Source organism: Gekko japonicus, unplaced genomic scaffold (genome assembly GCF_001447785.1).
Source record: "Gekko japonicus isolate JY-2015 unplaced genomic scaffold, Gekko_japonicus_V1.1 scaffold1896, whole genome shotgun sequence".
NCBI classification, from domain to species: Eukaryota; Metazoa; Chordata; class Lepidosauria; order Squamata; family Gekkonidae; genus Gekko; species Gekko japonicus.
In genome coordinates, this window is record NW_015174324.1 from 300,153 (window position 1) to 315,259 (window position 15,107).

The 15,107-nt window shown below is 42.4% G+C and overlaps 1 protein-coding gene across 1 annotated transcript in view; it reads right to left on the reverse strand.

Moving 5' to 3' along the window:
- Window positions 1-15,107, reverse strand: part of ZNF451 (zinc finger protein 451) — a 52,661-nt gene that overhangs the window by 21,577 nt on the left and 15,977 nt on the right. Inside the window, exons 5-8 of the mRNA XM_015424231.1 lie at window positions 14,730-14,887; window positions 9,987-10,064; window positions 3,802-3,927; window positions 614-725 (exon numbers count right to left, since the gene is read on the reverse strand). Coding sequence (XP_015279717.1) covers window positions 614-725; window positions 3,802-3,927; window positions 9,987-10,064; window positions 14,730-14,887 — 474 coding nt within the window. The remainder of the gene's footprint in view (window positions 1-613; window positions 726-3,801; window positions 3,928-9,986; window positions 10,065-14,729; window positions 14,888-15,107) is intronic.

Here is a 15,107-nt window from a genome sequence, read left to right on the forward strand (position 1 = left end):
CTTTGACAAGGGGAAAAGGGAAGGCTGAACCTATACAGATATTTTTAATGTTGTGGTGGTGGAAAGTGCCATCAAGTCACAGATGACTTATGGCAACCACACAGGGTGTTCAAGGCAAGAGACATTCAGAGGTGGTTTTCATTGCCTGCCTCAATGTCATGACCCTGGGATTCCTTAGAGGTCTCCCATCCAAATACTAGCCAGGGCGGACAAGATCCGACAAGATCAGGCTAGCCTGGGCTATCCAGGTTTAATGTTAATCTATAATAACGGAAGGATGCACTTCATTGTTTAAACTTTAATTATGTCTAATTAAAAAACCGTAATAAAACCATTAAAATTGGGTACCATATTTACAGTTTGTGATTAACACCGCATTCTGAATCCAGAAACTGAAAGTCAAACCTAAGCAAGATCCTTTAGCTGGATCACTAAGGATTGTGCTTGGTTGCTTATATGTGAAGCCCTTAAAACTCTCAGAACATACTATATAAATACTGAATATTAGTACTTACATACAAAAGTATGTGCTGTGCCACTGAGCTTTAGCACCTTTTTAAACAGAAGAGTGAAATGCAGGTATCTCTGGTGATTGGCACACCCAATGAATTACCTGGCATTTTGAGCCACTGATTCACACACAGTCTTGCTGCTTCTGTATCACTCTGTCCATGGATAAATTCTAGTTCTTGCAGTCCATGAGCATGCTGGGAGTCCATTTTTTCCTAATGATGGTCCCAATTATTAGAAAAATATAGGCCATTAATTTTGTTGTTAAATTTTCCATGTTGAATGAGAACTGATTAAGGCAAACACAAGAAGCTTGTATATTTACAAAAAAAAATTTACACCAAAAATGCTGATAACAATGTCTTCCTTTAGCAATCTATATGGTTCAGAACAATAATTTTCAAAGGTCTACATCAATTACCACTACTATGAATGAATGTTTCTAATTTCTCATGGGAACCTGCTTTGATGATTCTCCTCCTAGATCAATACATCTCCTCCAGCTGCAACTTAGTGCCATCTGCATTATTAGCCTGAGCTCTCTAAAGTATTATAGATTTCTGTTACAGTTTTTGTAGCATCCATTTTTAGACACAGGCTGCCATAAGAACATTCCTTTTTATCTTAACCAAAAATTTGTGGCGGGGACATTATGGCTATGCTGTGCACTAAGCCAGCCCATTATAATCTATGTACTGAAAGATTCAAAACTAGATTTAATACAATAGCTCAGTGTTGGCAATCTACTGCCTGCAAACCTTATAAAACCCACTGTTGTTTTTCTCCCAGTACAAGGCTGGGAAGGTGTCATCAAATAAATTTAGCAAGGGACCATGGAAAAAGTCACAACAGATTAAACACAGCACACAGACCTTCATGGCAAATTTCATACTCTTATAGAACTACTAGGAATAAGGCCTGTTGTGGAAATAAATACAGTGAGCTCTAGAAAGAGGCTCTGCATGTATCATTTTTTGATAATATTTGATACCAATATTTAGACAATCGTATTGAAAAATATAAAAAGAAAAAGAATAAAGTATAAAATTGTTTTACCATAAGCATATATTTATTGTACACAGTGATATATATTTTTGTATATAACCTCCAGGTGTAGCCTGAAGATCGCCGGTATCACAACTGAACTCCAGACAACAGATATCTTCCCCCCTGGAGAAAATAACTGCTTCAGAGGTTGGGCTCTATGGCATTCTATTCAGCTGAGGCCTCTCCCCTCCCCAAACTCTTGCTTCCTTAGACTCCACCACAGAATATCCAGGGATTTCCCAACCTGGATCTGGCAACCCTAGTCAGGACTGGCCCCAATGAGTTCCCTACAAAGGCCTAGAAAGGACTTCCTTTCTTTGCCTTTTTACTGACAGAACCAAGTTTGGTTGCCTAGCAACAGCCACTGAGGGAAAAGTTAGTCCCACAGGAGCCAAGCAGGAGAACTGTCTTCATCAGGAGAGACAGCCATTTTGATACCTTATTCTGTGACGGAAAAGTGTCCAGGCTGGCAATGGGCGGGGGAGAGCAGCGGACCCAGCACCCAGCCAATGGCATGCAAGTACTCTTGAGTGGCGGTTGCTGGGCCAATGGCTGATGGAGCACACTGCACAGCCAGTGTGTGAGCTGGAAATGGCCAATACGTAAGGGAATTATATATATAGGATAAGCTGCTTTCTTTGGGAAAGCATATGTTACAGCCTTGAATAAAGTCGTAAGCCAACATTTGGTCCTTCTGTAGTCCCAGAATATGAATATATCTAATTCTCAACATTGCCGCATCTTTGGATACTTAAATCCAGAAACTAGAGCCACAAACGGCCAACACAGATCTTTCTACAAACCCAAGAAAAGCCCCAGGTTGGCAGAAAAATCTTAAATCTTAAAAACAAATCATTGCAAAGTTAACCCTCAAAAATGATAAAAGGAGTACCTCTAGCTTTAAGAAATAAATGCCCTTAGTGGCTGTTGCTAGAAAACTACAACAATATTGCCAGCATTCAAGCCTTGTTTTCTATTAGTAAAAGGCAGGTGTAGGTGACAAGGTTTTTTCAAGGGCTGTTTTGGCTTTTGAGGGAGGACTCATTGGAACCACACCTGGAAACAATAACTGGGTGTCTTGCTACCACACGACTTGCATGAACTACCCAGGCTCGGCTGCTTGCTACTGGTTCAAAAGCAGCTACACCACGAAAGCCAGTGTGGTACAGTGGTTAGCATTTCAGACTAAGATCTAGGAGACCCAAATTTGAATCCTCATTTGCTGTAGCTCACTGGATGACCTTGGGTAAGTCAAACACAGTTAGCTTAATCTACCTCACAGGGTTGTTGTGAGGACAAAATAGAGGAGAGGAGAATCATGTAAGCTGCTTAGGGTCTGCACTGTGTAAAAAGGAAGTGTATATAGGACATAAATAAAACAGCTGGATATGGGGCAGATAAAGGTACGTCATCTGGTAGGTGGGAAGGAGAGAAGGTAGCAGGAAAAGGAGAGAGGCTATGGGGGCTGCCAGAGAAGGGAAGAAAGAGGAACCAAAATGACCCTGCAATGGCCTACGTATCCCCTCGTTTTTAAATATATATATGTTTGTGTCTCTTTGTTCCTCTATCCTCACCTCCATCTCTTTGCAGAATTGCTTCGTAACTGTGCCATGTCATTTGTTTGTGAGATAACAAAGTTTGTTCGTTAGAAGCTGGACCAAGAACAACAAGTTCTTTGGAAAAGACCAGTCAAGGATGCCTGTATAACTGCTAGAATGTGCTATTTTAATGCAATGTAAGAGCCAAAATAAGAATAGTTTTACATGAAAAAGACAGTGCTAGTTTCAGAGTCTTGAGCAGCTTCTTCCTTTAAAGCCTTCCTAAGTGTAAGGGAAATGCTAGAAGCTGGCCCACAGCATACACTATAATCAGCATTTCCCTATTACAGCCACTTAGGGTTGCATGTAATGCAACATTTTTTCTTTCATTCATTCATTCATTCCAATCAAAGATCAGCCAATACAAACATATGAGCACAAGTGTAATGTAAAACACTACAATAACAATTTTCAAATATTTTTGGCTTGAGTAATGCTGGGTGGGAAGCATACGAGAATCCAAGGAGCCATCACAGCCAGATAGGAACAGCTGCCTCCAATAGATAAATGTGGCCCCTGGGTCGCCTCCTCATCAAAAGTAATATGGCCAACAGTTGCATGTGGCATTTAGTCAGGTTTATGCCTTCGTATTATACTACAAAATCAAGCCATGGTATTTTTGCCATAGCTTTGTAAAGAAACATACCTTAAAAGCTTTGTTTTTCTCTTCTTTCAGCTGTTTCTCTACCTCTACATGCCGCGCCAGGCGATCAAGGGTTGAAGCAACCCTTTCCTTCTGGTAGTCAATGTAGTCTTTGCATTTTACTTTTTTCTATAAATTAAGAAAAAAGTATTCATAAATGGCTAGTTAGTCAACACCATTACACAGTTCAACTAAATAGAGGACGAAAAATTCCAAGTAAGTAGGTTTGCCTCTTTATGGGACAATGCAATATTCTTCTGGAGTTTTTTGAACTTTCTTCCCCTCTCCCACAACAATCCTCAAACAACATGGGTGCAAGAACAAACTGAGCTGCCTCACTAAGCTTCTATTGAACTATGACAGTATAATACCATGGACCAATGTCTGTCAGGTGAATAGCCAAGATTCAGTTTGTAGTCCATAGGGCTGGATCCTGCTGATCCAATTTGCTAACATGAGCTGATTTCCTCAGAGCAAGAGAACCTTCAAGCCTCATATCAAAGGAAGACTCCTATTGCCAGGGGAAAGCACTGCTGTTAGAGAAATGGGTCCATGGATCCCATAGTCACAGTAGTCTTGGGGAGGTTTTATGGAGTTGGGATTGTTGGGGAAAATATGGAAAAGACAGCAGTTTTAAACCAGAATTTGTCATAGCAACTGAATTTGTTTTGCTGCTTGTGAGAATGATTAATTATGATTTTTTTTCTCTTCTTAATACAATATCTAAAAGAGACCACTTGTGGGCATTACATTGCCTCCTATAAACAGAAACAGTAGTCACATTACTCAATAGCAACAGTACAAAAACAGAAGTTCTGCAGTTTTTTTAAAACTAAAACCATCCAAAATATCTCAAGACAGTGTGCAAGTGTCTGAAGCCTCCAGAACACTTCATCTGGATGGATATTCAGTAGAAAAACAAAAGAGAAAACAAGTTGTTTCAACCACATTCTGAAAAGCCTGAGGTCTGCAGACTATAATGCAGGATGCGTTAAAAATCTAAGCAGATTAGATGGTGGTGGGTGCAAAACAGGTTTCTGTGTTGCACCAAAAGTGGCCAGCAGAAAAAGGAGAAAGGGGAAATTGTGGCATTCTCTTCTTCATGAACATGGAATATCATCAAACATTTTTCTGACACCAAATGAAACATACAGGTCCCTTAAAAGGAATAGAGCAAAGGGGAGGGGGGAAGGAGTATTTTATATTTATTTATTTATTAAACACTTATATTCTTTCATATAGTCATTATACTAACAAAACTGGGAATCAATTTAAAGCATGGTTAGAGGGAAAAACAGCCCACTAAGCATTATGTCTACAAGACGCAAAGTTGAGATTTTCCCACCATTTCCCAAAACACTTATTTTCTCTTCCCCTCCCTTTTTTTGTACTGAATACTCAACTGGTGAATAATTCTGAAGAACTGAAACACACATTGTTGTGTAGTATTTTGGTTGGTCCTAATAATATCTCCTTATATATAATTGTATTTTAGGGTGACTCTTTCCTGAACATTACTCACGCTCCCACAGCATTTGACTCCCACACCTGTCACTCCAACAATGTGCCAATCCAGTGGCTGCATTGCTGGAGTCCCGCCCACAGAAGCAGCAGCGAGCGTCTCGGCCTCAGTGTCGTGTGAGGTAACAAGCAGGATGGACACTCTGGTGGGCGGAGGCTGAGAAGGCTGAGTCTTGTGTCGCCATTGGTCACAACGGCTCTTCCTATGCAGGCAGCGGCAGTTGCCACAAGCAGCCGTTCAGGGGAGCAGGGAATCAGCAGCCACGTGCAAGGCCTGCCAGAACAGCTGTTGCTGCCTCAGATCTCCCTTCTGCCACAATGGACGAGCCCCCGGCCAAAGCAGGGCCTTTCCTCACCGCTCTCAGCTGGGGAAACAAGGTCGAGTGCTGGCCCACCCCGCCGGAGAGTGCCAGGGAGGCGCCACTCGAGCTGTTGGACACCTGCAGATCAGTCGGCCAGCAGCTGCACAGCTGGCAGCCAAAGCTCCTGCCCTGCTGTGCCACCACTGCCTACCCACACCTCGCCACCACCTGCTGTCTCCGCCCATTGCCCCTTCCCCCAGCGAAGATACGCCACTGCCGCAGGCACTCCCTCCCCTGGCCCTGTCCTCACCTGTTGCCGCGCCCCCCTGCAAGCCAACATCTTTCTAGGGCACGTTGTATTGATTTTACAACGAGCTTTGCTACTAGTAATTAATAATTATCGTAGGGCATCGTGTTAGAATAGCCAGAATATCCTAGGATTGTCTGACAGCTGCAAGTTTTAGTTCTTAGTGTTGTGCTAGTGGTGATAAAAGGTAGTACACAATTGTTTTTGGACCTTTGCTTATAAATCCTCCTTTAGCCACCATACAATCCATGTGGCTAAAGTGCTACTGATGAAGGGTTTGTTCCCCACACTGTTGGAATGTTGGTGGCATCGGACAAGCCTAGACATTTAGTGTCAGAAACTTCTCTTTCTCTTACTATAAAATGTGTGTAGTAATAATTGCTTATTGCATGAGGCCGAAGGCCCTTACAAAGTTGGTCTAAATAAAACACAGATAAAACATAAGAAGAATAAAAAAGATGAAGATAAAATGCCACACAATTAAAATGGATTACAAGACGACAGTTTTTTAAGCTTCAGACACCATCTTTGCACATATTTGGCAGCCATAGCATATAGGCCTATCATAAAATGAAACATTGGACTTACTGTGAAGGTTTCTCCTCATCAGTGAAGGAAGGCATCCTTGTACAGAATACTGAAAAGCACTATTATCCCAGGTGGGGAAAAATGGAAAGTAGAGAAAGTAAGGACCTACTTTTCTGATTTCTGTCTAAAGTAGCCATAGCTGAGGAAAACATGTTTAGTTGGTAGTGTCTCACTGAACTAGAGGCCCTACCCATGCATGCAATGGAATCCAGAGATATGAAGACTGTTATCCTCTCAGGTAGATGTGGGAAATTCCCTGGACCTCTAATTTAAGCTAGACCCGTTCCATAGGATGACTGGGATAAGATAGATATCCTGATGTCAGTTAGCATTGCCATTCTCTGGAATGTGTGGGAGGAATCCTCCTGGCCTCTGCCTGGTCAACTAATAAAGTCTACTGTCTGGGTTTTATCTGCTTTTGCTTTTCTGACCTTGGATGTGCCAGCTGCTACCGACTCGCTGGGAACAAACGGTTTCTACTTTGCCCGCTCTCTTTTCCCTGCGCACGCGGACATTGCTTATTGGCCATTGCTTATTGGCCTTTGCCCACCCCCGGCCACCTGTGGGAGGTGATCTCCATGGATTTCATCACTGATTTACCTCCCAGCCGGGGGGAAACGGTTATATGGGTGATAGTGGATCTTTTTACCAAGCAAGCCCATTTTGTCCCATTTAAGTCCATGCCTACGGCTCGCCTTCTGGCCAAAGCATTTATCCAACAGGTCTTCAGGCTACATACTTTGCCCTGCAAGATAATCTCCGACCGTGGGGCGCAATTTGTTTCCAAGTTCTGGAAGGAACTCATGGACCTGTTGGGGGTGGAGCGGGGCCTGAGTAGCGCTTACCACCCAGAGATTGATGGCCAAACGGAATGGGTAAATCAAACCCTGATGCAGTACCTCCATTGTTTCACCAACTATCAACAGGATGACTGGGAGGGGCTCCACCCTTTTGCCGCGTTTTGCTACAATAATGCATGTCACTCATCTACGGGGGTCTCCCCGTTCATGGCTCTCTATGGATATAAGGCCCCTCCCCTCCCTTTCCTGACGGACTCTACCCTGCCTGAGGGGGATGTGGGGGAATGGTGTCAGCGTTTGCGGGACGCATGGCCGGTCCTGTGCAAGACTTTGGATAGGGCCAAAGACACTTATAAAGCACAGGTTGACAAAAAACGTTCTGAGGGCTGGGACATCCAGCCAGGGCAATTGCTCTATGTTTCCACTAAGAACATCCAGGGTCTTCACCCTATGCGTAAACTGGGGTGGAAGTTTATCGGCCCTTTTCATGTGTTGCGTAAAATCAATGATGTGACTGTTGAACTGGAGTTGCCTAAAAATTTAAAGTTACTGCATCCCATTTTCCATTTCAGTCTCCTAAAACAGGATCCTGGACCTAATGTTTGGAGACCCCAATGAGCGCAGCCGCCTCCCCTGTTGATGCAAGGCAAACAGCATTTTGAAGTGGCCGATATTTTGGACTCCAAGCTTAAGCGAAATAACTTGTACTATTTGGTGGAATGGGCTGACTTTGGGCCGCAACATCATGAGTGGATGGAGGTGGGTTCACATGAAGGCCCCTTGTCTACTGCACAAGTTCCACCATCGTTTCCCGGGTAAACCGGGGGAGAGCTTTTGTGAGGGCAGGATGTCAGTTAACACTGCCATTGTCTGGAATGTGTGGGGGGAATCCTCATGGCCTCTGCCTGGTACACTAACGGAGTCTACTATCTGGGTTTTATCTGCTTTTGCTTTTCTGACCTTGGATGTGCCAGCTGCTACCAACTCGTGTGGGAACAAACGGTTTCTACTTTGCCCGCTGTCTTTTCCCCGGATGCGCGGACACTGCTTATTGGCCTTTGCTTGTAGGGTGTGTGTGTTTTGAACCTAGTATAATTCAGGGTGCCTTGATGCTTCGGGCCATTCCTGAAACAAGAAATACACGTGTCGTAGTTATGAACTACCAATAAACAGAATTCTTCTTATGAAGCGCTGTCTGGTGTGATCTGACTATCAAACCCTGACACCTGGTCTCTGTGGAACAAAGACTTAACAGATGGCTATCTCCGTCTTCTCAGTATCTGAGGATGTTGTAGATCTAAGAATGGTCTCCAAGTGCCATGATTCTTGGGCATGATGAACAGAGAAGGTCCTAGAAAACCTTATGCCTTCAGAACTAGTACCGTGGCTTGGTTCTTCCATAGGTATCTGGTGGCTTAGAGTCAAAGCCCATGTCACATTGGCCTGTTGGATCCATGGAAGGAGACCTGCTCCTCAAGGTTGCATATGCCCTGCCCACGGAGCAAGGAGGCATGACCCATACACTCCTCCACTGATTGAGAACGTGTCTTCTATGTTCATCTTTTACTGCCTCTCAAAAAGCAAAAAAGAAGAGTAGGTTTTTAGACCCCACTTTTCTCTACCTTGAGGAGTCTCAAAGCGGCTTATAATCACCTTTCCCTTCCTTTCCCCTCAACAGACACCTTGTGAAGTAGGTGGGCCTGAGAGGTTTGTGCGAGAACTGTGACTGGCCTAAGGTCACCCACTCTCTGGCCAAAGGTCACCCACCAGGCTTCATGTGGAAAAGTGGGGAATCAAACCCGATTCTCCGGATTAGAGTCCACCGTTCTTAACTACCATACCACACTGGTTCTTAGGTAGCACGGACTACAGAAACTAAAGGTTTCCCCAGAATTTGCAAACACATTTCTGGGGGGAGGGGGAGGACCCCAACTTTTTTACCATAGCTTCAGGTGTTTCAGAAATTTTACATCTCTATATTGGACAAAACATTCCAGTTGTACTGACGAACATATTTACTGAAATAACCAGCTACCAGAGAGAAGCCAGAAAAGAGCAACCATTACCATACCTGGCAGGAAAAATTCTCATTTTCAAGGATTTCATTACAAACTTATCAAAGACATAGAACAGCAATAAGCCCACAATTGTGACTATTTCTAGAAAGTTGATATTTCTACCCTTTACTGAAACTGGGGATCTGCTTACCCATTTCAGCAAATAAACAAGTATTGTTTTATCAGAGCAACCCCATTCATAGCACCCTGCACCTTTGCTTTCTTAGGGTATGAGGTTTTAATCCCAGCCCATTTCTCCTATTATACCTCAGCTGTTCAGAAGTGATGCAAAGAATGCCACCACCATCCCTTCTCCTTTCTATGGCAGCATATCAACTATGCAGATTCACTCAGCTCCCTTGAAACATGCAGCTGCAATTTAAAAACTGCATGGCACACACAACTGTAGCTCTCATTTACATGGCATTTTTTTAAAAAAACAGTCTCCTTTAAGCCATCTACAATCTCAGATCTTACTACAGAAAAAATGAGATTCAGGATACACCCCACATACAGTTGGCCAAACGAGTGCAAGCTTACAAAAATGAGGCAGATCAGAACAACTCCAAAGAAAACTTTTGCCCAAATATTTTAAGTATAATGTAATACTCACATTAGAAGAACTGCTAGATTCCTCATCTCCACTACTAACAAGGTCAATGCAGTCCAGGACAGGTCTTAATACAGCTTCCTAAGGAAGTAAACAAGCATTTATCTTCAGAGATTTCTCTATATAACAAAGAAATATTTTTATAAAACTCAGGTATCAATGCATTTGCCTAAACACAATTATAGAGCTGGGACACTGTTCATTTATTTGACTGCTTATTAAAAACAGTGGTCAAATATTCTGGGAATCTAAGAAAATCCCTATGTTGGCAGAAGCATACTCATTTAGTTGCATCATGGGCCCAATTCCCTCATTCTTAGGCAGTGAGATTGAAAGTAAATCGAGTTTATTCCCTTTTTCACTTAAGATCTGTGACTAACAAAGTGGGTAACTGGTGTTAAGACTACAGGTGGATAGCCGTGTTAGACCACAGTAGCAGAACAAAATTCGACTTCTATAGAGTTTTCTTTATATCTGATGAAGTGAGCTTTGACTTAAGAGTCTTTCAGGTACTACTGGACTCAAAATCTGATACAGAATAAAGACTGTATGTTATTCTGTCTACTTTCAAAGAAAGCTGCTTCTACAATGTTTCAGAGGGAAAACATTATGGTAGAATCTTATATAGGTGGTATTTGGCTGTATGAAAGTAACAGGAAACAGTGCACTGGATATTTGATATTTTCATGAATTGAGAAACATTCATAGATGGGAGATTTTTTTCTTTGTATTTTTGGGACAAAAGGTGCTGGTGAGATAATCTGGGAAAATCCTTCTGAAAACTGCTAAACTGACTTTTGATCATACACTAGATTATGACTATTAAATGGTATTATAAAAGACTTTAGTATTAAATGAACAGCTTACCAAGTAGGAATTTTAGTTTACTAAAAAGACTAGTATTAGTTTTGCTGTTAATGTATTGGTAGGAACAGCTAACTTGTGTTTTTCTCCCCTTCTATATGTAAGGAGAAAAGAGCAAGAGTCCAGTAGCACCTTAAAAAACTAACAAAATTTGTGGCAGTGTATGAGCTTTGTTGAGTCACTGCTTACTTCTTCACAAATTTTGTTAGTCTTCAAGGTGCTACTGGACTCTTGCTCTTTTCTACTGCTATGGACAGACTGACACGGCTACCCATCTTGATCTATATGTATGTGTACATGATAAATACAGTAAAGGGAGGGACTTCACAAGCTGAAGCCACTTCACATTTAGATACAAAATGGTGGATACTCCTGAAACAGCAGACAACATTTCCCTCTAGAACTACTTGAAACTCAGGCTGTAGACATGAAGCAGATCAAGGTAATTAAGGATGGCATGAAAGACTGTAAAGCGATTAAGACCAATGTAGAGCAGTTTGGTACAGAACTCACGGATCTAAAAGCTTCATTAAATCAACTTGTGGCACACTTCAGAACAGCTGAGGATTAAATTCTCTTCCTACCAAGACTGAGCTACAACAGTGTTTTCAAAGGAAACCAAGGAAGCTTAAGTATTTGTAGATTAAAACAGCTGTTTTAGAAGTCTCTGCCCAAGGCAGAATATTTGAATTATTGGGTTTGAGAAGCCTGAGCAAAGAAAAGATCCGGTAATGTTCAAAAGTTTCTTTTAAAACATATGTCCAAGGTCACCAAACTCAATCTCTATCTACTGGTGACTAACCACAAGCTATTCTCTGTAGACTCTTTCACTAGACAGCATTACGGGTGGAACACACAGCATCAATAATTATTAGATCCAGAACAAGCTGAAGTTAATATTTTTCATGACTGGCAAAGGATGCTGTTGATAAGGCAAGTATTTAACCAAGCTTGTGAGTTGGCAAGGCAGAAAAATAACCGTCAATCCCGATTTTTCCACTTGTGAACTAAAAACTGAAGATTTCTACAATATTATGAGAGGTTCACTTATTGTATCATCACAATCCCATAACTGCAGAACCCCCTACACTCCTGAAGCCTCTGCAGCATGGCCAGGCTTCACTGTGGATGAAACCAGAGAATCAGGACAGGAATTAAGGACAATAAAATACCATTTCCTGGTGAGGCATCAGGGCCTACAGGAGAAACTACAGCTCCCATTCACCAGGGCTTTGTTTTGGGACTCTGTGGGATCACCTTACACTGAGACCAAACTAACTGAGCTTTTGTGGCAATAATCTAACAATGCTCACTTTTCAGAATCAGGCAAAGTATGAATTTTTATTTCTCGTTCACCTCCCCTTTCTCACTCTCATTCCCCCATACCCTCCCTCCTAGACCCCCCACTTCTAAGACCTCTTTTCCATAAGCAATGCATCTCCCCCCCACTTCTTCTCCCTTTTGTTCCACCAGCTCGTGGTCACTATGCTGTTCTTGTACTAAGCTACACAACACTAGCTCGTACTTCTGACCTTCCTTCTCTTGCTTCCCACTTCAAGTTCAAGCTCTCCCCCCACCCCCCATCTGCACCACATGCACAACTGTGAGTGGCCTCCTTTTGGACAGATTTAGCTTAACACTAACTACTGTTTAAATTACCTTTCCTTGCCTTTCCTGATTTGTGAGTTTCCATCACTGCACTGTTTTCAAACCTTGCTTCCTTTTCCCAACCTCTCTGTTTATCACTATACTTAAGTTCAGCTGAAAGACACTCTTTCTCATATTTGTTTCCCAAAAAATAATCCCCAAATGGTTGATAGTTGGGCCATAAACACTACTGTAACTGCTACCTAAAAGTGAAACGGCTGGCCCCCAAGCCAGTGATGGCAACTGTAAAACAAAACCTTCAACAGATAAGCAATGGGTTTCTACACACTCACCAGGCATGCAAATAAAATATAACTTTACAAAATCAACCAAACAAAAAAGAACCTGTTCCCCAGATGTCCTAATGAAGACTGAGAATGCTCAAGAAAGTTGAGTACAATTAAAAGGAAAACAGAGAAAAATGACTAGTCAAGCCTGTGAAATCTTTCATAACTCCATTACGTAACAAATTAGTCTGTCTGCAAGAAATTGCCATATCATTTGTTTTCATATCCACCCCATGTGTGATTTTTTTATCTTCATTTGTCTTCATATCCAACCTATGTGTGATTCCTCATGGAGCACAGCATGTGAACAATATTACCAAGTTTGCACTGCTTCATGTCCACATGTTGGTTCTTCATTCTGTGACTGTTTAACTGCTCTTAGAATGTTAGGCATGCTTTTAGTCCATCTCGTTGCATGAAGCTGAGATGCATACTGTACATGGCAGTAGTCCAAAGCCTTAATACATTTTAGAGGACTTATTTGGGTGGGGTTCTTTAAAAACTTTTTGTGTACTATTACTGGCCTCGACCTCCTACGCATAATCACCCATTCATAACCTCACAGAAGCATATTAAGCAGCAGGCTATGACACTGAAAATGTATTTTACCAAATATGTGTATTGCCTATTACAGGGGTGTTAAACTCACTTGTTACGAAGGCTGGATTTGACATAAATTGGACTTTGTCGGACCGGGCCATATGTGTCATAAAATGTAATGTCAAGTGTTGCCAAGCAGTCCCCCCCCCCCACATATTAACACCAACAGGTGAAACATGCATTCCTTTCCAGGTTAGAACAAAAGGATGTGCCTGATTAAGATAGTAGCAAGCTATCAAGTCTTCCTGCCGCCCATCGAGATAACACAGCTCTCAAGCATCTGATCATTAATCCAAAGCACCGGTCCTGCAACCTGAATAGTTCTCTTCATTTCCTCCTTTGTCTTTCCCATTCCTAAGAGGGGTCACTTCTAGCCAAGCCATTACCTGCAATTGCCCAACCATTACTCCCTTTTCTGCCCAATTCAAAAGTTTAGTTAATATTTTTAGTTAATATTTTAGTTAATATTTCAGTTTTTAGTTAAGTTTTTAGTTAATATTTCCTGGGGACTGTGTGACAACAGGCAATTGCCTCAGATCATAGCTCAGGTATAAAAAGAGAACACCTAGCCATCTCTCTCTCTCTCTCTCTCTTTTACCTTTCCTAACCCCACCCTATCTTGCTGATTCCATTCCTTGAGCAGTTTGGGACCTCTCCACATGTCTTGCTGGTCAACTCACGACCCCTTCCCTCATTTTATCCCTTTTTCACTGCAGAGCCAACTATTAATCTTCCTGCTAATGCAAATGTCTCTGTACTTTTCTCTCTGAATTCTTAGTCCTGTATTGTGTGTGTGTGCTTGATTTTATGTCTGTACTAGGAATAAGGCCCGTTGTGGAAATAAATACAATGAGCTCTAGAAAGAAGCTCTGGGAGAGTGCCAAGGCCTTGGGCACTCAGCGTCAATGTGCTGTGGCAACCTCAGCAGGGTATAATGACATAGAGTCCACCATTTTCTCCAGAGGAACTGATCTCTGCTACTTGAAGAGCAGTTGTAATGTTCAGTGATCTCCAGCCCTCACTGCGTTTTTAGAGGGACAGTGAGACCCCTCTGGCTGAATCTCCCTATTGGGGATGGAATCCCCAATCTTTGGGGGATCCCTGGAAAGTTGGCAACCCAAGGGTCTGGCCTTTCCTTGCTTCCCTGGGCTACCCCCTCCCTTTAGTATTGTGCAAAGCAGGGGAGACTATGTGGTCAGAGCACAACACAGATTATTAGCCCAAATTAAGGAATTTATTTAACTATTTACACAGTTGGGGTGGAAATATGGAGGACCCTTTAAGGTAGTGCGTATCATCAACAAAGTGGCTGTTGAACTTGACCTCCCTAAATCTTAGTGTTATCTACATCCTGTATTTCACTATAGGCTCCTGAAATGGGACCCAGGTCCTTTGCCCTGGGTACACAAGCCTCCAGCTCCGTCTCCTCATCTGGTTGATGGGGAACACCACCATGTTGTTCAGGAGATCTTGGATTCCCGCTTGTCTCATGGGCAGTTATAGTACCTGATTAAATTGAAAGACTTTGGTCCTGAAGAAAATGAATGGGTTGCATCTAAGCATGTGCGGGCCCTCACCCTTCTGCGAAGGTTCCATAGACTATATCCCGATAAACCAGGGGGAGGGGGAGTTTAAGGGGAGGCGGTATGTCAGGATCGGACGCCTTTCTTGGTCAATGCTGGTAACTGTATTGCCCTGTGTTGCTAATACTTACTTTTGCTTTTGT